Here is a 25,978-nt window from a genome sequence, read left to right on the forward strand (position 1 = left end):
CACTCACTCACCCAACCATCCACTCGCTCGCTCACTCACTCACCCACCCATCCACTCGCTCACTCACCCAGTCCCCCACTCACTCGCTAAATCAATCAATCAATCAATCAATCAATCAATCAATCAATCAATCAATCAATCAATCAATCAACCAACCAACCAACCAACCAACCAACCAACCAACCAACCAAACAACTTTGACGTCTTACATTTCATTCTGACATCGGATCAAATGTAAAGTATGTTAAAAAATATAGAGATTAAAAGGTTGAAATTGGTTTTTATCTTCCAGACATCCCATTTACCAGAGAGGGAAATGAAAACACAATGATAACCGCAGACGAAGGTGGAAGTGCAAGGTTAATCTGTCGTGTGAATAGTAATCCCTCGGCCACTATAAAATGGTTTAGTCCAAATGGCAATATGGAACCCAGTGACAATATTACAATGGTTAGTGAAGGTAACATCCAAACAAGTACTTTACTGATTGCCAAAGTGTCATCCTCGGACCATGGAAACTATTCTTGTAAGGCTACAAATGAACTGGGTAGTGCTACACTGTTCATTACACTTCAAGGCAAATGTAAGTATAGACAGTTTCTTGAATTAACTCAAATACATTGATTTTCATATTTCCTTTCAAATGAATGAATATTTCTAATTTGTAATACACGTGTCATATTAACATGTGAGTTTGTCTGTCACGAACTTATATTAATTATGTTTCCTTGTAAAGCTCCCCCAATGCCAGCAACTATTACAACATTTGATGTTTCTGAAGACACTCTCACAGTGGTCTGGTCACCAGGGTTCGATGGTGGTGAAAATCAAATATTTTGCATTGAATTTGAAGATCTGCAACTTGGTGTTATACACAGAACGGACAATACTACAGGAACAAACCTGACAATACGAAATCTAAAACCAGGAACTACTTACAAATTGACTGTGATAAGCACAAACTGGCTAGGTCAGCAAAGAAGTAAAACGGTTACAACTAATACTGCAGGTAATAACAGCACTCAATACGCATGTTAGGCAGTTGGTCCAATAAAAATTGACCAAACTATGGTTTAGTGATGTGCAATAAGCAATTTTCCGTCTCGAAGCAGATCTCACGAGAAATGCAAATATGTCTAACGCGAGTTGTCAAGGATGTCAAGCTATCGGTTTTGCCATGTTGTTTACATGAAGGTCAACGCATTCGTCTGCAAAAAATACCCCCTTTTGTGACCACCAACAACCATAAGTCGTCATGGAAAATATTGAAAGTACTCGAACTAAAGAGCATGTGATTAACATTTAGCATGTCATCGAGATATAAGAAAAACATGTTACAGTGTCACACCGTCATTTCAGACATTTCCATATTGACTGGCTTTTCCAGGAATACGTTGTCAGGGCTAAACTCATGCAACATACTAGATGGCTATAATATTTCAATCTTGTAAAATGGTAATTAAATGACAAGTAGAATCGAGTAGTTTTGATAATTAGTACACATATGTACACGGTGAAAGTATTTTCTGTCACCAAGGTCAACAGTACACTATGCACATACAGTGTCGCGTACACACTTTGTAGGCTTACTTACTCCACATACACCATAAGCCCTTATATGTACCATTGACATTTACATTATTGGCAATTACGGATGAACGGTAAATTTAAGTCTTACAAAGTTTAAAGAACAAAAGCCCAATTTTGGTAGTAGAGTTCAGTTAACCTGAACGATTGGCAAGCATGTGAATAAATCTTCAAAACGTGTATGTAAATATGCATACCAATAAGACCACATAATCATTACAGAAAATAAAGTGTACTCTCAGCAGAATTTGCTACAACGCCTTTTGGCGCTTTTATGTTTATTTCAGGGGAGTCTCCAAGCGATGTATCAAAAGAGGGAGACAATACAAGTACTGTTGTCATAATTATTGTACCTGTAAGTGTGATATCAATTGGAGTTGTTTCCTTACTGTTGGTAGTGTTTTATCGAAGGAAGCAAAGTAACAGACGAGAAGGTAAGTATAGTACTATTTAGTACACTGGTCGACATTACCGTTAATATACAATGTAATGTATAGGAATGTAAAATCTGATTAAAAGCTGGTGTGTTGAAAGCACCTACTGGGTTTTTCCTACAATTATGGCTGCTATTGTGAATAAAATGATATGAGCAACTAAACTAATCTTTGTGAATGTAATTTAGGACACGGGTTTAAAATGACAACAAATGAATGTAACAAAACGGGTTTATTTTGATAATTGACCCTGTACTGTAATGTCTTTAAAACGCTTAACGCTGTTACTATGAGGGTAGACAATTGAATGGAGTCTATGTGTATTACAGTCTTAAGAATTATGTAGCATGAATTGATTTTAACTACAAACATGGCCGCCACTGGGTCTATTATACATATAACGCATACCAAAGTTACGTGCATGCATGTGTCGCATATGACATGTCATCTTTGTATTAGCTTTGAAATAAATCGGACATTGCATATCTGAGAAGTGGCATATTACAGACGGCCAAAAAACAAGAGCGCATGGAAGGACGGATGGATGGATGGACTGAGACCATTGTAATAAGAAGGTAGCTAATAGTGTGTTGACCACAGTTGATTTGCGCTAGTCTAACCACTTAAAACTGTAAGTACGGTTATGAACATATATTTAAACTATTTGAAACTATATTTACAAAGCTAAAGCAGCATCGTAGAGTTGACATTTTATTTAGTAAATATATTTCTTATTTTCTTCTCATAGATCATAGAACATATATAAACATGTAAGTAGCATTGATTTCGTTGTGTTGAAATATAAATTGTAAGACAACTATGCACCTAGGGAGAGTTTTTTTTTACATATGTTAAATATTGTCATAACAAATTATATAAACATTTTCTAGGGATGTAAAACATATGGCAGACAAGCTGTGACCTTGGCTAAAAACATAACCGTTGCTATAGTAACACACTTTGGGGCAACAATGGATCGCGTGTGCCGGTTGATACCTATCACACACAAAAAGCATATACATGCTCAACCTAAACACATTTAATAATATGATCCACAAACACAACACATAGTATCTCTATTTTATCCCAGCACATGTTGGTCTAGTCTTCCTACACGATGTTACATACGATTAGTTATTATCAATTAACTTTGTAATAATTCATGGCTCTTTCATCATGGACTTCCGTATCCATGAGACTCTAGCAAAGATATATATTTCATTTTTTTCATATTCTTTCATTTTAACCATATATATATCTATATATATATATATATATATATATATATATATATATATATATATATATATATGTATGTATGTATGTATGTATGTATGTATGTATGTATGTATGTATGTATGTATGTATGTATGTATGTATGTATGTATGTATGTATGTATGTATGTATGTATGTATATATATATATTTAGTTTTTATAGTTCTGGAACTCTTTCTTGGTTGTAACACGGAGTTTCACGCATAGTGCGATCAGCAGACAATAATATATCAGATAATATATATTTATATATTTATATATATTTATATATATAATAAATGCCGGACCTGCTGCAACACTAATAACGGTAAACTTAATTTTGATATTGTAATAAAATACCTACTAAATTGATTCCATTAAAGAAATGAAGAAATCCGTCTTCGAGAAGTTATACCTCGCATACAGAAAACCACAGGTAAAATTTTACATTATCTGAGTCATGCTTTGTGATCGAACTATCATATTACATGATCGAACATACCATCCTTCAATTGTACCCTATGAGAAAATTATCATGTGGGTTTCAAATGTACCAATTAAAATAAGGGTACACAGTTTGTGCATGTGTAGTGTATTTTATGTATTTACCAGGTGAACATAATGGATCCGAGTCAAATATATCGAAACATTCGTACCAAGATCTGTACGACTATGATGTATATCATCCATATGAGAACACACGAAGTACGGACGTGTTTCAAATTAAGGTATGTCACCCTTACATTTGGATTATGTATGTGTGCCAATAAAGAATTATTTGGTTCTGGTAACCTCACCCAATCTAAATTGGTACTGTTGACCGTAAAAAAGTTGTTTACGTAATTTGAAAAAAAAATGTTGAAAAATCGAAATCAATTCCAAAGTCGCGCTAGAAATAGTAAGATTTAAAAACGTAAACGTAAAAAATATTTTTTTAAAAACTGTATTGCTAATAAATATGCCAATACTGTAATCTAATGGAAAACAACCCACAAGTGAGTGATAATTACATGGTTACAAATATCACTCATTCAGCTAGAACATAACCATGGTCTTGTCGCTATCGTATAGCTGCACATAATAACAAGGCGTCCTAACATCATACATATTTTCTAGGGCTGTAAAAGGAATTTTCTGTCTGTCTGTCTGTCTGTCTGTCTGTCTGTCTGTTTGTCTGTCTGTCTGACTGTCTGGTTGTCTGTCTGTCTGTCTGTCTGTCTGTCTGTCTGTCTGTCTGTCTGTCTGTCTGTCTGTATGTATGCATGTATGTATGTATGCATGCATGCATGCATGCATGCATGCATGCATGCAGGTAGGTGGGTAGGTATAGGCAGGCAGGCAGGCAAGTACACATTTTTTTGTCTAGCTGTCTGTACGTACGTACGTACGTACGTAGGTATGTATGTATGTAAGCATGTATGTATGTAAATATGTATGTATGTATGTATGTATGTATGTATGTATGTATGTATGTATGTATGTATGTATGTATGCATGCATGCAGGTAGGTGGGTGGGTAGGTATAGGCAGGCAGGCAGGTAGGCAGTTTTTCGTCTAGCTGTCTGTCTGCATGTATGTATGTATGTATGTATGTATGTATGTATGTATGTATGTATGTATGTATGTATGCATGTATGTGTGTGTGTGTGTGTGTGTGTGTGTGTGTGTTTGTGTGTGCGCGCGCGCGTATGTACGATTGAGTGTGCAAGTAGGCAACGATAGGCATCGTGGACATCTATATGGCATGCATGTGTGCGTTTCCTACGGAATTTATCATCTTTGTTATTGTTCTCGTGAGAAAAAATTAGCACCATTGTTGTTTTATCTTTGATTTCTTGTTTAATGTTATAGGCAGAAAGTCAATACCAAGATCTTGTAAGAACATACAAATCTGAACAGAGTTACATGAAAATCTATCAAAAAGATTTCGAAGTTCCAAGGAAACGTGTTCACATATTGGATCGAATTCACCAAGGAAGATTTAATGTGGTACTGAGAGCAGAAGCGTGGTATGTAGGTGGTAGAGATGGGTCAACGTTGGTCGCCATTAAAACGCCTAAAGGTAGAGTAATATAAAACAAACAATTTTACATGCTGACTAACAGTACAGCACTGGTAATATAACAACATAAGGATAGCAGAAATTGACAAGTGTCCTACAAGTATAGGATTATGTTTGTTGTCGTTAACGTATGCGCATGACTATCAATGTGAAATATGTAATCAAATATAATCACCTATGTTTTCATCATTCACAAGAAAAAAAAACGTATAACCTCATCTAAAAATGTGATCAATATACGTTGGGAATATATCACCAACTAGTTTAAACATCCTCAGTAGGCATTATTGATTTTTTTTTCAGGAAGATAGTTGACGTGTCCTTTTCCTTTAGGGATGAACTACCACAATGTCTCATATTGATGGAAAATTCAAAACCAATTTAATTGTAATTGGCGTTTGTAAATGAAGAATGCACTATTATTCCACAGTGACCTGTCACTAAGTACTCTGTCCTTAACTACATTAATGTTTGATTTTATTTGTAAAATCTGCTTACAGGCGATTCAAGCTCACGAGCCATAAAGGCAATCGAGAAGGAAATAGAATTACTGAAGTCATTAGACACCCATGATAATGTTGTTAGGATACTTGCTTCTTGTACCAAGGATGGTAAGTACCTGTATAAAGCATTTACACATGAAAAATGTATGTTGGTTTGTCTGAAGTTATATCTAAAATCACAAACAGAATATTAAGTTATTATATTCGTATAAAGCGCAGTTCACCCTGTTCATTCTTTGAAGGTATCCTACAACTGGCATACGTGTAAAACAGGGAGGCGTACTAAAAGAATAGTGCAATTTGGTCATATTAATGGGTTATGCTAGGTATATAGTTAAGACAGTGAATGTAGCCCATCTTCGTAATTATGACCTCCTCTTATTTTTGTCTATTTGTGTCTTAACGACCCTGCCTTCTTGCATTCTATTTTCGAAAGGAGGTCTACCTTACTTGTTTATGGAATATGCGATGAATGGAAACTTAAAAGATGTCTTGAAGATCCATCATGAGAGTAATATACCACTAGAAGAGATACAGGAAAGTCTTATCATGTATGCAATTGATGTAGCCAGTGGAATGGAATACTTGTCGACTATGAAAGTAAGACATTGAGAAAACCATTGTCAGCATCACCATTGTCTTTGGGTTTTCAGTTATAATCGTTTACTGTGTTTATTTACTGTGCCTTTAAGTTAACATTTGCATCATCCGCCAAAATGATATTATAAATGAATGGTTCTTTATTGTATTAAAGTATATCGACTGGACTACTCGTTCAAGTACTAACTGAGTAGGAAATACACAAATGCTCCAATGGCTGGTCGCCTTCCAAACAATTGACATACGTCTGTGAATGTTGGTTGCGTTATTGTAAATATGTCACTTACTCTACGCTTCCCTCCGCCTCCTTTCATGCAACACTTACGCAATGTCAGAAAAGTACGTTGAATACTTGTTGATAAGGCGTATATATAGCATTGAATCAGCGTTATTTAAACCGTATATATATATATATATATATATATATATATATATATATATATATATATATATATATATATATATATATATATATATATATATAGTACAGTCTATATAGTCACCATGTTCATAAACACATTCACTGACGATGCTAATTATCAACATTGATTGATTAGTGTAATTTATTTTAAAACGTTTTACCCTATGCATATGTTGTACCTATCACTTTACAGGTAATGCACCGATATCTTGCCGCCAAACATATTTTAGTGTTTGAAGGTAGAAGATGTAATATATGTAAAATATCCAATTTTAGTTACTCAAACAAAGTAATTAAACCAAAGTTAGTACGGAAGATATTGCAGGTATGTATACTATTTTAATATTGCAGGTATGTATATTATTTTAAAGATGTACTGTTCACTCTGTGTATAGCGATACTATGTAGTAGTAACAAAAAATCATGCATTACAGTTCATATGTTGGTCCTTTTTTCTTTGATGATTTGCATGAATGTTACAATGTGGTATTTTATGAACAATGTGTAAAAGAGGACATAATTGTGTTATTATGATTAAAATAGTTTTGTGAGACATAGATCAACATGACACTTATTTCATATTGTCAGACCAAATATAGCAATTCCCCTCGTGCGCCTTGCCAACGGTGTGTAATTTTGTAGCGTTGGTGGTGGCCAAGTGGTTAAACTAATCGATCCCTAGTCCAGGTCTGATTAATTTGTCACACAGTAAGAAAGAAAGGTGACGTTTATGTTGACTCAACGGCCAATACATTTTAATCTTTGGACAGTCTGTTTTCAATTGTGCTAGTAATGAAACCACGCGAGCCTTGTTCTCACTGAATGCCTTGTGAGACAAACGTTAATAAGTTTAATAAACTATCCAGCATAAGGTTTCAAAGATCAATCATGGTGACAATGATTGCGCGTGATGAGCGCCTTACTAGAATTAGAAGAAGCTATTATCTCGTTCTATTGTCCCTTTTTTGTATCATAAGGACAAGTTCCCATACCAATGGATGGCTCCAGAGGTTCTTCAAAGACAGCTGTTTTCAATAGAAAGTGATGTATGGGCGTTTGGAGTTGTATTATGGGAAATATATTCTCTTGGTATGTATACTATTTATACTGAAGCTTTCTGCACGCTGGATTGGGCTCCTTAACTGTTGTTTTCTACAAGTTGGACTGAGAACCTGAGACTGATTACAGCTTTATTCCTTTGGTTGCTTATAGCAACGGTACTCTCTGACCATATGGCTACACCAGGGCAACCACTGAAGTCAGAGACTGTCTTGAACTCGATTCTAGAGTGTACTTGATTTATTTACAGGGATTTACCATCAGTGACATGCGTTTTATTTCAGAGCAGACAAAACCCAGTAGAGAAATATAGGAATCACACCATAGCCGTGGCATCTAGTGCTTAATTTCGACCAATTCTAGTAAAAATGACAAACAATATAAGACAAACAAATTCACGTAACTTAATTATGTAACCTTGATCCCCACGACCGAATTGAACCCTGTTTGTCAAAGTGAAGTTGCACCAAAATGTTCAAATTTTGTATTTAGGATAATTGCCATTCATTGTCAACATTAATGTTACCAGTATCATGATTTTCAAAACACTCTACCTCATGATCCCGACTTTCATACTCGAGGCCAATCTGCTATTCACTCCACACTCATAGACATAGGACAGATCATTCATCGTCACGTTTATATTGATAGCCTACAACAAGTGACCTTGAAGTTACTTAGATCACTGTTCCTTAAGATTAAATTGTAATGTTGCTAAAATAACTGTTTACATAATATATTGTTTTTCTCTCATTTTATCTTCAATGTATTTATAAATATACATTATTATTCTTATGTTTGCTGTTTTATATTTTTTTTAGCATCTTTATAGTATACTTTGTCATGAATATATGTCAATTTCGATTCAACGTTGCTAATGAAATTATTTTTTTGTTCATAAACAGGACCAGTTCCCTTCAAAGACATGAGTGAAATTGAAGTCACATATATGTCAATTTCGATTCAACGTTGCTAATGAAATTATTTTTTTGTTCATAAACAGGATCAGTTCCCTTCAAAGACATGAGTGAAATTGAAGTCACAAATAAAGTAACAGAAGGAGGTACACTACAGACACCACACTATTGTCCCAGGGATGTGTAAGTAGTTCGTTATAATTATTAGACATGTATCGTGATTACTTGCACGCCTCCTCACCCATATAGTTGATGGGATTTGTACTGCAGTGCTATGACGGAAACGTTTCTGCATTCCAATGATATGCAAATGAGCGCGATCGTTCCATTTTACGAAATCGCATGCTTGAAGTATGTGGTGTTTATGGAATGTTGCTCTTTCGGGGAAAAAGTCAAATAACAAAACCCAAAGCAGTATGAATGCTATTGCGGGTACTTGGGGTATTTACAGTCAACTTGCGGTGTTTCTGCTGCACATTAACCATCTACGCGTATAACGAAAGTACAACGGTTCAGAAAACCGGAAGCACCAGTCCAAATACATGTACCTCTAGAATACCACAGTTTTATTCTCGCATCACGGGTTTTGCCATCGATGCAGTGTTGATTACTGGAACGTCTGAGTTTTACAATCAGGGACAGGAAATTGTATGTATGTATGTATGTATGTATGTATGTATGTATGTATGTATGTATGTATATGCATGTATGTATGTGTCCATGTGTGTATGTATGTATGTATGTATGTGTGTGTGTGTGTGTGTGTGTGTGTGTGTGTGTGTGTTCATAGTGAGTTCAAATGAAACAGTGCATGTACTCTGTGTCTGCTGAAGCTTCTTTGTGCCAAACAGTGTAATAAAACACCACAATGGTTAATTGAAACTTTGTAGTTGTAGTTTGTAGTCCTTCTTATTTATTAGGAAGAAACCCTTTTCGTTACGTAACTCATTTACTAGGGCGAGATATTACAGTACTAAGCATAATTTTATCCAGTGTATATCAATATCAGTATCAATAATTCATCTCGTTTATTTTCTATGAAGGAGTGTTATAATGCGAAACTGTTGGGATATTCAGCCTACCAATCGACAACTATTTGATAGCATTGTTAGAGAGTTGACACATCGCTAAGGTTTGAATATTTCTCATAAATTATTTACTTCATTAGGGCATTGCATATGATCATCCGATGTTATCTTTAAAGTGGCATTGTAGGATTTATTTTCAATTTTTTATTCATAAAACAACTTTAATATGTTTGAGTAACCTGAAACAACATATACGAAGTCTTGTCTGTAATAAAATGAAAATAATGTAATTTATGGTGTACATGTAGTTCTTCTGTCATTGAGTTCAACCATGACCATTCTCCTTATTGCATATTCCCTTTCATCATTTTCGTAGTTTGTAATTTTGGCTCTTATTTCGTATGATAACTGGATCACCAAGATTATTCTGTCTATCTTTGGCTAGTACATCAACTGTACTACTCATGATCACGTGTACACCGTACATTTTGATGACACGTTCACAATCATAGTCTATTTTTTCGCTCTCAAATATTAAGTGAACAAATGTTATGCTCTAAACCAAGTCACAACTAACTCGTCTTATTTATTGTCTCCTTAGGGATGTGATGTTTTTTTTCATTGTCAAGTCTGGCTTTTTTTATTGACGCTGTACTAGTTGTCAACGACATGACTGAAGAAGCTTCAATTGTACAGCTGTGTGGTTTTTAATATATACAACATTAAAAATGTGACGCTATCCGATGTACAACAGTCTACTGTAATTGTAGGATTGATAATTAGATGTGATTTCCAATTCCTTGATATCCCTTCTACGTCATCCAACCTTGTTTCATCATGATATATATATATATATATATATATATATTGTTTTAAATGCTGCAGTTGTGATTGTATATGAAGCATGCATTGGAAACAATCTCAACATGTCTTCATTTAGAGCACGTTAGTCATATAATCATATATCCATTAGTTTTGTATATATATATATATATATATATATATATATATATATATATATATATATATATATATATATATATTTCCAGTATTATTAGCACATAAATGTTACATTTATTTTGCTATTTTCGTGAAATTTCAATGCATTACACTTGCAAAGGTGTTCACCAGTACCGTGTATCTGTACATGTTAACGTGCATTGCTTACAACGCATGATATTTTGCTACAGTTTTATCATTTTAGTCGGTTACTGAATATCATGCCTCATCCATGAATCGATAACCTCTCACCCTCTTCATAAGAAGTATTAGCATGGGTCTGTTTTAGTATGAATTTCAGTCTACAATTCAAATCATATTTCAACATCCTTGACACATTAAAAATAATCTCAATATGTGTGTAATTGATGTAAGTGAGTTATATAACTGATTTGTTAATAGTTTCAATGAATAAAAAAACACATTTTGTGAATGACCTCATTTGAAGTAACGGTGATTCACAATAAGTAAAATTGTAATCTCAGACTGTTTAAATAAATAAACTGGACAGACAATGTGACATTCTGTTATCAATGCAACCAAGGTTGCCGAGGCAATGCTACCAACAAACAAATAAGTTGTTTTTATGAACGAAAAATACATTTGTCATCCTAGGGGAAAACATGTTATATGTAGTTTACACATACTAGGCTCGTTAGAAATGCCTCTGATCCCTTGTAGCGTAATGTTACTAGTGTTTTGAAAACATTGCTCATAAAAGGAACTTGACAATGATAATAAATAACAACGTCAAGTATTTGTGTGGGGGTAGGGATGGGTGTGTTTGTATCAGTGTGTGTGTGTGTTGAGGTTAGTCGGTGGGTGGGTTGGTGGGTGGGTGGGTGGGTGGGTGAGTGAGTGAGTGAGTGAGTGAGTGAGTGGGGGTATACGCATACAATAAAACCAGTAGCCTCGACATCACAGTCAATGAATATAGGTTTTGGTATTGTTACAGTTTTTAGTTTAGTTTATTTAATTGATGGATATGGATATAAATGAAATCGTGTGTCACAAAAGTGGTGACATATTTAGTAAAGGGTCAGCGACATTAGGTGGACTGGTCAGAGCTGTAGCCAATGTATGGGGTTCAGAAGCATGTTTGCTAGCATATAGTATCAGTTAAGTAGTAAGTTGGCAGAATATGTTTCATCATATGGCGGGGAAGTGGATAAACAATTTGTCATTGTGATCACCCCATCGTGTGTGACAAACGAGACATCTATTTTGACACTAGTATGTGGTTAATAGTTCTGGCAGCTGATCTTCAGAATTTGATCTGTGAAAAACCTACAGCGTCGTTGTTGTATGCTGTTGGATGCTTGTACTATGGGGAAGGTGTAAATTCTGTTATTTGGAAAGTCACTGTTTTACCGGGACTATAAACAAGACATTGTGTGGAAACGAACATTTCGTCAGTGAACTACTTCGATTACGATTCGTGTGTGTTGCAGTATCCACGGTGATTCCCAAGTTTGCTCTTTGATACAAGACAAAAGAGACTTTACATTGAACATTGTGGGTAGTTTTATTTGCCACAACCAGCCATCAGTGATTTTCAAGTATACTCTATGTTCATAGATTTAAGCGTATTCTTCGTACAAGCTATTTCGCTGCAAATATTTGTATTTTGTTTTATTTGAGAGGGAAATTAGACCAGTTCAAGTTAAACCTGTTACGTGTGTGAGTTATTTCTTATTTCAGAATCTCCAGTAATCATGGTTCCTCCACATCCTGTATTTCAGAAAATTTGCTTTTCGTGACATAGCTTATCTATACAACACTGCTGGAATTGTAATATATCTGCTATCAAAACAAAGAGACTTGTTTTCACACTGAGGGATGTTTAAATCAGTAAAGGCTTTTGTTATTCTAGCTGTAAGATATGGTGAACATCCTTTATGACTATTCTTATAAAGAAGTCCCCAAGAAAACTGAACGGAGTTTGTTATAAATATCAGTTGCCAACAATACACACTCACGACGAAACTTTCATAAAAGGAATGTTCTTCTAGACGTTTATCTACAGTATACATAACAATTTCGTTGCATTTATATTTTTCATGTTCAAATATAACAGTTTGCATTACAAACTTTACTCGTGCATTCTTGCAAACAGTGTCTGAGCCTCAATTTTGACCATGTCAGGAAGAGATGAGACATTGTCAGAAGAGATGAGAGAGAGAGAGAGAGAGAGAGAGAGAGAGAGAGAGAGAGAGAGAGAGAGAGAGAGAGAGAGAGAGAGAGAGAGAGAGAGAGAGAGAGAGAGAGAGAGAGAGAGAGAAAAAAAATGGTTACATATGTTTCATTCAGTCTTTGGGGAGTAGCAGTATTAAAGTTGAAAGCTCTGACGAGATCATATGAACAATAAGTGTATGACAGTAGTGTGTTGCTTCCCTTATTGTGGGGTTGTTTACATTGTGACAGCGTAATGACTTTCTGGCATAGTGTCCTTCCACAAGTTCTGTAATGTATGTATGTATGTATGTATGTATGTATGTATGTATGTATGTATGTATGTATGTACATGTATGTAAAGGTGACATATGATGCAATTTTAGTTATCAAGGCCTCCGTTGTCATAGCGTATCTAATTGCCTAAAGGTGCAATGTAAACAAAAAGTGTATTATGATCGAGACAATTTCACAATGATATCAATATCCGTAATGGACCACAAGCATGTACACTAAAACGTGATAGGTGCCGACACAACAACTAATTACACAACAGCACAGTCTGTGACAACAGTATGGTTCAGATGGTTTAACAAACACCATATAGTAACGATGGAGAGTACTAGCAGTCCTCCTTATATTTACTCACGGACTTTAACAGAGGTCAAATTGAATAGACGAGGAAAAAACAATATGGCCATTGTTTATATTATTCAAACTTTCAGACTTAGAGTTTAGAAAGGTTTGATCAACACCACTCAATCATTGCCAAAGATTATTTGCTCTGTAAATCTAGTGGTGAGAATATAGAGTGATGTTTTTCATTTTAGGAATGGTCACTTATTTTACTGGATACTTTGCAGTCCAGCTACGACTCAAAGATTCAAAATAGTAGATATAACCGCGTTAGTGACATTTGTGTCTACAACCCTAGTATGTTTAAAGCATATGGATTTATTCTTTTAATTTCAATGTTTTGGACCGACATATGAGAGAGGTCACTGACTAAAACTTACACGATATATAAATGGTCACATGTTTTCGTGACCTTAACTTGGCGATAAAAGGTACATTTTCCTTTACCTGACACAACCCAATTGCGCAATTAAATTGATCATATATACCGGATAAGGCAATCCTTACCACATGTGTGACCGGTTTTAAGTGATGTAATTTCTGATCACAATTTGGTTGAAAATGCTCTGTCTTCCTGTCATCTGTTTGTCAATATACAGTATTATCAACTTGACTCATCTCGTTAGTTCACCTTGTTCGATCGCTCTCGCTGGATCACCCCTTTACCGTGTTCTATATTTTGTTGAACAATCTTGAACTATGCTTCCCCATGCTGTTAAAGTGCTTTACAATTATTACCATGGCTCGAATCTATATCGGCACAACGACCCTTTACTGCCGCTACTCCCTGGGGTGCATATAACCCATTGCAATCTTTATGAGTCCATATGATTAAAGCATTCATGTTGCAACCTCTATACTACCAGGTCCCCAGATGGGTGGACTGAGGCTCAGTCATGGTTCACATCTTGCCCGGACTTTAGTCACTTGGAACAACCTTGAACCTGCAGAATCCGAAGCGACCACTCTAAGAATTCGCCTATCATGATGCCACAACTATGATACCGTTTTACTTAACATTTTAATTAATTAACTAATCAAACTGTGGAGGATATTTCAGAAACATGTAGTCTATTATTGTGGGTTATTTTGTTTTGTTTTGTTTTGTTTTGTTTTGTTTTGTTTTTAATTTTTCATCAGTATTTGAATAGATGTTATCCCTATAGTATTGGAAATAGTTTGTTGACCCGATATTTCATTTTAATGAATGAATGAATTAATTAATAACATGTTATGTGACTGTCATGATTTATATCAGTAGTTTGACATGAAAGGTGACCTCAACAGACCGAGAGGTCAAACCGATGATGTCATCAAACCAAGAATATTTAGTTTGTCATTTAACAGGTGTTTTATTAAGCAACCTCATTTCAGATCTGAGTAATACTTCTAACAAAATAGTTGAGATACAGAGAGGATGTTATATCCAGTTAATCGGGAATTTGAGCCTCGGTCAGTTATCATTGATGAATGTTGCAATGGACAGCGTTGAACGTTCCCGTATCAAAATATGATATCTATTCTACTGGTATTTCTAGTGATATCACTCGTTACTATCCATCCTATCCCATCTCTCACTGGCGTCGCTTAGTCATCAGTGTTACTCTGCCTCTTGTCTTTATATTATCGTGACGTCTGTCTGTCTATCTATCTATCTATCTATCTATCTATCTATCTATCTATATATCTATCTATATATCTATCTATCTATCTATCTATCTATCTATCTATTTGTCTGTCTGTCTGTCTGTCTGTCTGTCTGTCTGTCTGTCTATCTATCTATCTATTTGTCTGTCTGTGTATCTGTATGTCGGTCTATCTATCTGTCTGTCTGTCTGTCTGTCTGTCTGTCTGTCTGTCTGTCATTATTATCATCATCATCATCATCACCATCAATAAGAATACGTCATGAAATCAATTAAAACATTCATAAACTAATTAATAATATAATAAAATTGAGTTTTAGATAAAAAGAACAAAGAAGGGAAAATCTCTACACTGTTACGATCCAAAATATCGTATTTCGGAATTATGGGAATAAATTTTACATTTCGGCATTGTAGGCCATTGGTCAGAAGTAGACTGGCGATGACGGATCTGGGCAAATATGATGTAACTGAAATTCACATGATTGGTTAAAAACTTTTATGATGGCATGATCTTAGGGTGTGATTTTCTATATTTAGTCGTTGTGTAAATTCCATTGTATTCAAACTATACTTACAGATGATCCAAGCAAGCCGAAATCTCTTCTCAGTCATGACTAATTCCCGACTTGGACCTGAACGATCCCGTACAAGAGTATGAGAGCTAGAGTGCAACGTTAGAACTATCCATACTTACACCGTTCGACTCTACGACTCGCAACATACACTATATATATTATGCTTTTTAGTCAAAATACCGATCTTTGATATTGATTTCATTGAATTTGTAGTGTTTTTTGTATTGAGATTAAAGGCATGACACGGCTTTAAAACATTTTTATTGAACAAATTGATTGCAATACTGCCCTCTATGCTTTGTTTGACAAGACATGCCAATGTTGAAAGACTGTGGGAGTGACATCTTTGAGTGAAATTGTACTTCAAACGAATATTTACTGTAGAATAAATCAATATAGCTTTGTGGCCATGTTTATTGTTTTCTTTTGAAATATTTTAAATCCTAATATAATTTATTTCGTGCAGTGGCCCTAATTGAACATCGTTGATGGCGTACTTATAAATATGTGCATTCTGTATGAACTGTTAAAGTCGTTGTTACTTCTATTAACAATGGATTAACCTTGGGGGCGAATGGTATGGACCGAAAGGTCAAACTAATGACGTCAGATAACTGCACATTGCTATAGGTAAATATTTGCACCTCTTTTGACAACATTTCCAGCTATATTTCTAGATATGTCACGAAACACGTCTAGTAGTCCTTGTATCGATTGCAGGAAATTAAGAAAGTTTAACTTGAATAAACGTGTAAGACTTCTGCGGTCATTCAACACTATGTGTTATCGAGAGGGTTATCAACCGATGCCATTGGCACCAGATAAAATACAAATAGTCCAGAAAGCTTCAGACTGAGACCTTTGTAAAGGTTACACCAACGCCAATCAATCATTGCCAAATGGTATTGATTGTAAATCAAGTGGTGAGAATATAGTATGTGACGTTTGAGATGTGTTTTGTTTACCTAGGCACTTTGCCACCGGTGAAGGATTTCAAGAGATATTGATGGTTAGGACCGAGAGTTCAAAAAGGTCAGGTCAGGTCTGGTAGCTTCAATAATACAATAAATACAACTTCTAACGACAAAGCTAGTCTAAAGAAAGTTAAAGTAATTAAAATTTACTGCAAGCGTCCTGACTACTTTGGATCAACTTCGCCATCGCCATCTTGAAGTAGGAATTTTAAATTTTTACTTGAAATATTTCGACTTGTGTTTTGTAAAATTTGATGTCTTTACACATACTTTCGTTGCCAGTCACAGGTAACGCTGCATGTGTGATATAATCTACGTGGAATGTGTCTACGTGTAGCGTCATGATCAATTCCAAAACAAACAATCAATTGGAAAAACAGTCTCATTACGCTGCTAGCTATGTACACTCCAGATGGGATATCAGACTATAGTTTCGCCACTTCACTTTATCCTTCTATGTATACGTCATAGTAAGGTCACGTTTTGTGGACATGAGCTGCCGATTTATTTAAAATAGTCCACTACCTACGAGGGCAAGTCAAGTAACCTTGTGCAGTTCAATGATCAACTGTACGTTGGAATTAACAAATTAGCGCATTGCTTGCTGCGTCATATTAATATACACACCAGTACTACACTAGAATTAAAATTAATTGTATTTTAAATTGAATTTGAATTTTACAAATGAGTGAAACAACAACAACAATAACAACAACAAAAACGACGACGGCGACGACGACGACGACGACGACGACGACGACGACAATATCAACAACACAATTTCACCAGCGGAATAATTGGATACATGGGCAAGTCTTTTCTTGCCATGGCGCGGATAGTCAATTTCATTCATAAATGGTGAGATTGTATTCAAGTAAGGCATGGCAGTGATAAGCATACTGATCTTAATCGAATGAATGTGAATACGAGGTCATGACGTCACAAGGTTCATAGGTCATAGTATCATAGTCTCTCGACGGGTAAGAAACACGTGGATTATTCGCGGTACAATTTTCACCGATTTTACGGTATTTATGTGATGTTATGTCAAACTTGTGGCGATCGTATGGATAAATATATTACTTATATAGGAGTGCAGTTGTGATAAACACCCCCCTCATCCTATGTGGTGTAGTTTTGTCACGAGACAAACAGGTGATACTAGCTCTACAGGCATTTATCTCACACCCACGTGGGTTATTCCCGGGAAATTCATGGTATATATTGTGTGTCGCGTCGCGAATGCTAAAGTACAAAGTTTTTAAAGATGGGTGCCTGTCGACTTGTAATCTAGGACTAAGGTAAGTGAAACATCTAACTACTGAATTACTTTAGTTGACAAATGTTGCCAATAGTTTGTATCTACTAGTGTGTAACCATTGTGTACAGTAGTCATCATTTTGTTGTAATGTACCTGCCATAACAGGCAACCGGAAGTAATTTATGCATAAGGAAAAACTTGTTAAAATACACACACGACACTATTTTGTTTTTTCAATGATCATCTGTTCAGGTTTTAAATTATTTATCACAAACTAAATATTTCAAACTACTAATTCTACGTCGAATTGAAAAAAAAAAGATTATGTATAAAGGTCACCTCGATACCTTGACAATATTTCAATGTTTACCTTAGATACGTACTTATAAACTGTTTAAAGTTGTAATGTAAACTAATATTATTGGTTGTAATTAAATAATTGTAAGAGTTAGCAAGCTTCTGTTGAATGTTAGGAGCACCCCGAAATGACTTCTGTGATTCACAGATGATATTGTCACAGTGTAAAAAACTTTCAAAGGTCATAAGTTGTGAATGTGTTTCATCTATTTAAAATTTGTGCAACAAAAAAGTTTAAAGATCTCTCGCCAGTAAAAAAAAAACATACAAGAAAAGATAACAGTTACTAATAAACTCAAATATTTTACATGAAATTATAAATAAATAAATGTTTCTACCAACTATGAATGTATGCGGATGGGGTTAAAAGGGCATATTCTAAAGAGTATATCTTGATGATGGTACATTTTAACTGTACCTGATATTTTGATGTGCTAATTTACTTACATTTTTTGTGTTTTTATGTATGTGAGTAGTTGTAAGTCTGGTTAAGCCTGGTTATCTCGAACTGGGAAAACAAATAGGAGTAGGAAAAAGAGAGGATAAACAACTTTTAAAACACTGTCAAATAGAGGGGATGTACATTCCCCAAACAGAGGGTTAGGCTGGGGATGTGCATCCCACTTTGTGTTTCATTTAAAAATTGAAAGTATAAGAGAAAACTGACTGGAACTGTAAGTTGACCTCTAGTAACAAATTAACCCAAATCATGTGACCAAAAAGGTGGGTTTATGGAATATAGCACTTGGCATTTTAATCAATGTAGAATGAAAAGACAGTAGGTTCGTCACATGTACAGTCAGAGCACGACAAGAAATAATGTATACAACCGTGTGCATCCATAGTTAGTGCGAACAGATCCTACACAAATAAATCATTGTCCAATTCCTTTAAATTAGATTTTGATAAGAAACAAAATGAAATTGTTGTTATTTTTTAATTCTGAACATGGATGCAATCACATTATTAAACAATATGTACAGCTGTGTGAAGTTTGGTAAGTACTGAGCCATTCGTTAAGGTTATTTAGTGTGCACATATTGTGTTCGGAGGTATGTAGTGTACTCATGAGAATTTAAATATTCATAAGATGAAGATAACAATGCGCCTGACATCAATCAATCAATACACTATGCCAGGCATACTTCTAAACTTCAAACTCACGAAACTGTCGTTAGATTTCATAATTTATTCTTGATTAAAATGAAATTACAATTGCAAGTAGTAAATCAAAATTAGATTTAAACCAAATTTAATCTAAGTATTCGCTTTATTAATCAAAGAAATATCTTTAACGAGAGCAGAAAAGGTTGGCCTTTCGCTTGGATACTCTCTCCAGCATCTCAACATAATATCATACCTAGTGAAAATGTAACAACATCACAAATTAATTAATAGTCTCCTGTAGCATTAATGTTGGTAGGTCGGAGGCTGGTAGGTGGGTGGGTGGTGGGAGTGTATGTATGTATGTATGTATGTATGTATGTATGTATGTATGTATGTATGTATGTATGTATGTATGTATGTATGTGTGTGTGTATGTATGTATGTATGTATGTATGTATGTATGTATGTATGTATATGTGTGTGTATGTATGTATGTGTATGTGTGTATGTATGTATGTATGTGTGTGTGTATGTATGTATGTATGTATGTATGTATGTGTGTGTGCGTGCGTGCGCGAGCATGCATGAATGTATGTATGTATGTATGTATGTATGTATGTATGTATGTATGTGTCTCTCTGTGTATGTATGTATGTATGTATGTATGTGTGTGTATGAAATAACCACATAACAATATAGTCTTACATTTCCTCACTACACTGTAAAGGTTTCTCGAGTCGGTAGCCCTTCCGTATCCTAGCAACAACAAGTGCCTGTGTCAGATGTTGAAATGGAGTCCTACCTGACATAACAAAAGCACAGACTGTGAAACTTGCACATACCACGACCATCACCACCACCACCACCAACAACAACAACAACAACAACACCACCACCACCACCACCACCAACAACAACAACAACAACAACAACAACAACAACAACAACAATAACAACAACAACAACAACAACAACAAGTCATACGCAATTATTTAAAAAGTCGTACAGTAATGGAATAATGGTCAAACATAAATAGTGGCAATGAATATTTAGCAATAATATCGACTATGATTTCGCTTTCATTTCTTTATAATATTCACATAGTGAAATGTAATATATTCATTTTTAACACATATACAATTATTAAATTTCTCTCACAATAATACATATCATGGGTTACAAATATAAATGTGTATTACCTAGACTGACTAGCTCCCAGACTACTACTCCGAACGACCACACTTCACTCTTCAAATTAAAGATCCATTTCGTTATAGACTCTAAAGACATCCACTGATAAGGTATTTTTTCCTAAAGATATAATACATATATGTTACCATGGATAAATAATGATTATTTTGGGATGATTTAGAATTAAAACATTAGAGCATATATTTATTCCCAGAGCTGTACCTAAGGTAACTTTACAGTAATACTGAAACACATAAGCTGTGCATTTGTGGGAAAGTGAGACGACATTTAATTGTCTTGTAACTTAGTCAACTAACCGATTCCAACCCTTTTCCATTTCAAAAACCAAATACTTTAACTGTACGCGTTTAACCATATGGATTATTATTTATGAAATTGCAATTTCAATTCTAAGAGCATAATTTTCTTTGATTGCCGGATTTTAGCTTTTATTTTACTCTCTAGATATATGCAAACCATAAACAAGCTCCTAGATAGTTTCGATGATGCAGATTTATATTTGATGTACATCTTTTACATTTTATAATTACCTTGACTGCCATATCGTAGAATCTGTTAGCGTTACTAACACAAGTGCTATAACTCAAGTTTGAAATTTTGCAGGTCATATCATCACATAATAGAATGTGTTTTGCTGCAAGATATCGGTGTGTGATCTGATAAGGAGGGAGATAAAATTTGATATATATATATATAAGCAAACTGTTTTTTTTTTATTTGGTACTTTGGAGTTGAATCATTGCCATGATCTTGATAAGATTATAATGTATTGATAATTTAATGTATATAACCATCATTCATAGCAACTTATAAATATTTACACAACTAATGAAAACAAACAAACATTGATCATTGTTTTCCAGTCATCTATTTCAGTAAACAACTGAAGTAAGCTCCCACCTAACAAAGGGCTCATCAGTGAATTATTACAGAAAATAGTGAAAGGGGTGTAACTTACTTTATTTCTAGATAGATAGTTCATACCATTTGAAACGTCTAAGCAAAATGATACGATCTGTCGTTCTAATTTACTTGATATCCTACTGTTAGATGTAATTTGTTCACGTTGTCTAATGAGAAAATCTCGAACATTTCCGTGAGGTGCCAATTCCAGGATTAAACAAGGTGTGTCTAGACAGCAATGAATGAATTGAAAAAGTGTTGAAAAGTATCAAACCCTGTCAATACACCATCAGTTTAAGAGCAAGTGCAATTACTTGAATTTCCCATACATATAGTTCCAGTAAAGCTTAACGTCCATGGCTGTTTTATGGCTACTGTTCATCTAGCAAAATACATGCATGCCTAAATTAAGAAGCAAAAACAAACAGTATTTAATGATAAACGCCACGACTTCTGTTTTCCTTATAAATTCACAATTACCTCTGGCTTACCACTAATTTATACTCACCAATTTCCTTAGTCAGACAACCGAGCATTTTAATGACATTTTCATGACCTTTTAATGACCGCATCAGTTCGATTTCTCTTAAAATCATCTCACTAACGCCTGGATTATCATCTGAGAAAAAGAGCGAGTGATGTCGTAAGATTCGACAATACTTAACACAAAACATGTAAAATAATTCTAAGGCATCTTTATCTAGTACAAAACTTAGAATGACTTCGCTAATAGATGATCTTCAATGTCTTTCCTTAATGTACACGTGTTGAGAGTGAATGACTGATGTATTTCAAGTTTTACAAGGTTCCACGTTATGTGCTAATAGGTGTGTTCAACATAATTAAGTTTACATTGAGATATGAGTACTTACTGTGTGGTATCGTGACAAAGTACACGAGGGACAGACTTGTAGAAATACAAATGTATGGAGGTGTACAGACGTTCAGACAGACAGACAGATAGATAGACAGACATATAGATGGTAAGCTAGCAAGGCGTATACACTGCCATTTCAGTCAGTCAGTCAGTCAGACAGACAGACAGACAGACAGACAGACAGACAGACAGACAGACAGACAGACAGACAGTCAGAAAGACAGACAGACAGACAGACAGTCAGAAAGACAGACAGACAGACGGACAGTCAGACAGACAGACAGACAGACAGACAGACAGACAGACAGACAGAAAGACAGACAGACAGACAGTCAGAAAGACAGACAGACAGACGGACAGACAAACAGACAGACAGACAGACAGACAGACAGAAAGAAAGACAGACAGACTGACTGACTGACTGACTGACTGACTGACTGACTGACAGTGGCAGCCATGCTTACAGACACATATAACACAACCATCTAGAAAGTCAAGACAGATTGCCAGCAAGACAGAGAGAGCTACAGACAGTCACAGACAGACAGACGGACATACAGACAGCCAGATAGATAAATCTTACATGTTGGAGTCTTTAGCGCAACGTCGTATAGACCATCTTTCCCACCGATAAACCAACCTTGTCCCTTCGTTATATTGTGTAGATCACCACTATATATAACATCAAGGAAATGAACTTGTCTTCGTTCAACTTCAAATACTTTTACGCCTGGATTTAAGTATTCTGTTTTCGACTTATCAACACATTCTGGGACTTGATATTGGTTGCTATGCCTTTCCTTTTTTAAATGATAGAATTGATAATTAAACATTTTTTAGTACTAATATATGGATATGAAACATTTGAATTAAGTAAATGGAAATTAATCAGCGGCGATATATGAAACCGTCATGCTATTTACCTCTTCCCTGTTTGTTTCTGGTTCTAAGTAACTGTTGTCTCCAGTGGACGATATTTCTTCGTACGAATATGTCCTTGATCTCATAGCAAGACCTTGTTTGACATAAATAAAATATCACTGGCTGTTAGCAATTTAAACAGGATTTCAAGATCACAGCCTCAATTTAAATCGCATAATACAAATAACTATATAGACACAGAAAATAAACCAACCTGAATGGGAAGATGTCCCACTGTCCCGGCGTGATCTTCTAATCTTTGAATATACTAGATAAAATGCATTGCAAATAATATCAAATACCATTGGCACATTTGTAAATCAAAACTAGCATTTAAGGATATTTTACACTGCGATTAATCATTTTATCTCTTCAGAAAAATTACACCAGTGTCTCCTTGGCTTGCCTTTAGTTCATTCGATTAGTTGATTACTCTCTCGCTAGATAGTGTTTGGAAATTAAACTATGTCTGTATATGTGAAAGCAATGTGCAGGGATAGTTAAGCGTTTTCAAATACAATCTCTGCGCACAGCAGTTAAAGACATATCATTGTGTTATACAGGGTTTATAATGTGGGCGGTCTGTTTCACACTTAAAAAGGAAAATGAAACTCACCAGGTTTCTTGAAACGCATACCATATATAACAATTGAAAAAATGAATATCAACACAACAGCTCCACCTATGCATGTATAAAGTATTACCTTTGACAGCGTGGTTGAAATCTGAGGAACAGTGGGCTCAGTTACTGGACAAATGAAATATCATGAGAAACGTTAGTCACCTATAAACTGTCGTGTTTCTTATTTACTTGTAAGAACGAGATACTTGCTTTCTGCGAATATTTGTGACTACAAGTTGATGATAATATGACAAAGAGTTTAACGCAGTCGGTGACTTTATGTTTTACCGACCACATAATCTATCCATGTTTATATCATTATATTGATGTTGGTTTGATGATTTCTAATGGTGTTCAAATAATTACCTTTTGTGTATAGACACTATGTGACAATATACTGTCACTTATCATTTGCTAAAATGGACTTTAATGGACAGTACGTTACATTGAGACGATGGCTAACTAGTATTCTCTTTTCAGTTGCTCATACTGTAGTCTCCTGGAAAAAATACTTACCGCTGTTTGTTTTGTTGTCGTTACCCAAAGCAGCCCAGGGATGAGAATATTGAGCCTCCATAACTACCACTCTGATGTTGTTGACGATGTAACTATGTGCCTTAGTTTATAGTTGATCAAAACTTTGCAAGAGCTACGTGAAAATTATTCCGCAGTGAATCTAATTCACCTATTATCAAACTCTCTCTGTTAGTCAGCGTCCTCTTTCAAATTACCACGTGACTAAATACGAAACTGCTAGAATAGCCTTAACATTCGTGCCGGATGACTAACTTACGGCCTCAGTGATTTAAGAGCTGAAAGGTACTTTTCGAATGGATAATATAAACTATTCAAGTAAACATGATAACATGCCACATTCGTGATCACGTTAATACGTGCACATGGATTGTGAAACAAAGTACTTGTCTTAATCATGCGTTTCAAAAATGTACAGAAATGATAAGGTATTGTAGTTAGTGCAAAATCTTATTAATAGAGAACAGCTGGGGTAAATGACGATATCGTGAAAATATGACAAATGAAGCAATAGTGTACAGCGTCTTGGAATTATTTCGTATTTTCGATACTTATTGTCATGACATTTACGATATGTTTCCATATACTTCAAATAGTTAATTATCTATGAGATTAGTTAGATTACTGTATACCTACAAGAATGTATATCTTAAACCCAGTTTATAATTTTGTTGCAGTATTTTTTTAATTCCCTGAGTTCACATCTATTTTAAATACAGCTATTAAAAAACACCTCTCTGATCGATCATTCAACCTTTTCAGAGATGACAGATTTGCGTTGGTACAGTATCACTGTGAACAGAACCGGGTTTAAAGACTTTGGCAATGGAGACGTACTGGGTCTGCCTTATAAATACATTAATATATTTGATGGAAAAACTTATGAAACTGGAGCTAAGACAATATCGCCCTCTATAAGAACCGAAAACAATCACCATGGAAACTTCCCGAGACGTCAACATAGCCCCGAAAGTAACAAGCTTAGTAACGGTATCACGTTACCAGCTGACGAAAGAGATCACTTAAGTAACAATATTCTCAGGTTTTGACGTATGCCAATTTTGTAGTCACTACATTTTATTTAAAAATCAGTTTCAGAAACAATACACTGTATGATGAAACAGACGAAACCTACCAACACGTCATACTCTCATGTATCACATTGTGTACCTTATATGGTAGTGCACGTCAGTAACTGAGCCTATATTTGACTTGTATTGTGTACAATGCGATGTCTTTTCACATACTTTCGTTGCCAGTCAAAGATAACACAACATGTTTAATATAATAATATATCTGGAATGTGTCTACGT

The 25,978-nt window shown here is 35.0% G+C and overlaps 2 protein-coding genes across 6 annotated transcripts in view; one reads left to right on the top strand and one right to left on the bottom strand.

The window, feature by feature from the left end:
* Positions 1-17,846: 17,846 nt before the first annotated feature.
* LOC144440274 (nephrin-like) overlaps positions 17,847-25,978 on the top strand; it is a 55,528-nt gene continuing 47,396 nt past the window's right edge. For both annotated transcript variants that reach the window (XM_078129615.1, XM_078129618.1), the window contains exon 1: positions 17,847-18,172. The gene's annotated coding sequence lies outside the window, so the exon portion shown is untranslated. The remainder of the gene's footprint in view (positions 18,173-25,978) is intronic.
* On the bottom strand, positions 19,709-24,842 carry LOC144440293 (tyrosine kinase receptor Cad96Ca-like). Of its 4 annotated transcripts, none has more exons than XM_078129648.1 (10): positions 24,648-24,842; positions 24,126-24,257; positions 23,512-23,603; positions 23,172-23,388; positions 22,220-22,330; positions 21,767-21,939; positions 21,339-21,464; positions 20,796-20,907; positions 20,302-20,398; positions 19,709-19,849 (listed from the first exon to the last, which is right to left on the bottom strand). In XM_078129648.1, exons 1-10 carry the CDS (start codon positions 24,706-24,708, stop codon positions 19,747-19,749), a joined length of 1,224 nt encoding a protein of 407 aa, XP_077985774.1. In that variant the 5' UTR covers positions 24,709-24,842; the 3' UTR covers positions 19,709-19,746. The 4 variants fall into 4 exon arrangements, with proteins under 4 accessions (XP_077985774.1, XP_077985777.1, XP_077985775.1 ...); XM_078129651.1 differs by lacking the exon at positions 23,512-23,603 and adding an exon at positions 23,724-23,777 and having other exon boundaries at positions 24,648-24,770; XM_078129649.1 differs by lacking the exon at positions 24,648-24,842 and having other exon boundaries at positions 23,724-24,419.

This window comes from Glandiceps talaboti, chromosome 9, assembly GCF_964340395.1.
Source record: "Glandiceps talaboti chromosome 9, keGlaTala1.1, whole genome shotgun sequence".
NCBI classification, from domain to species: Eukaryota; Metazoa; Hemichordata; class Enteropneusta; family Spengelidae; genus Glandiceps; species Glandiceps talaboti.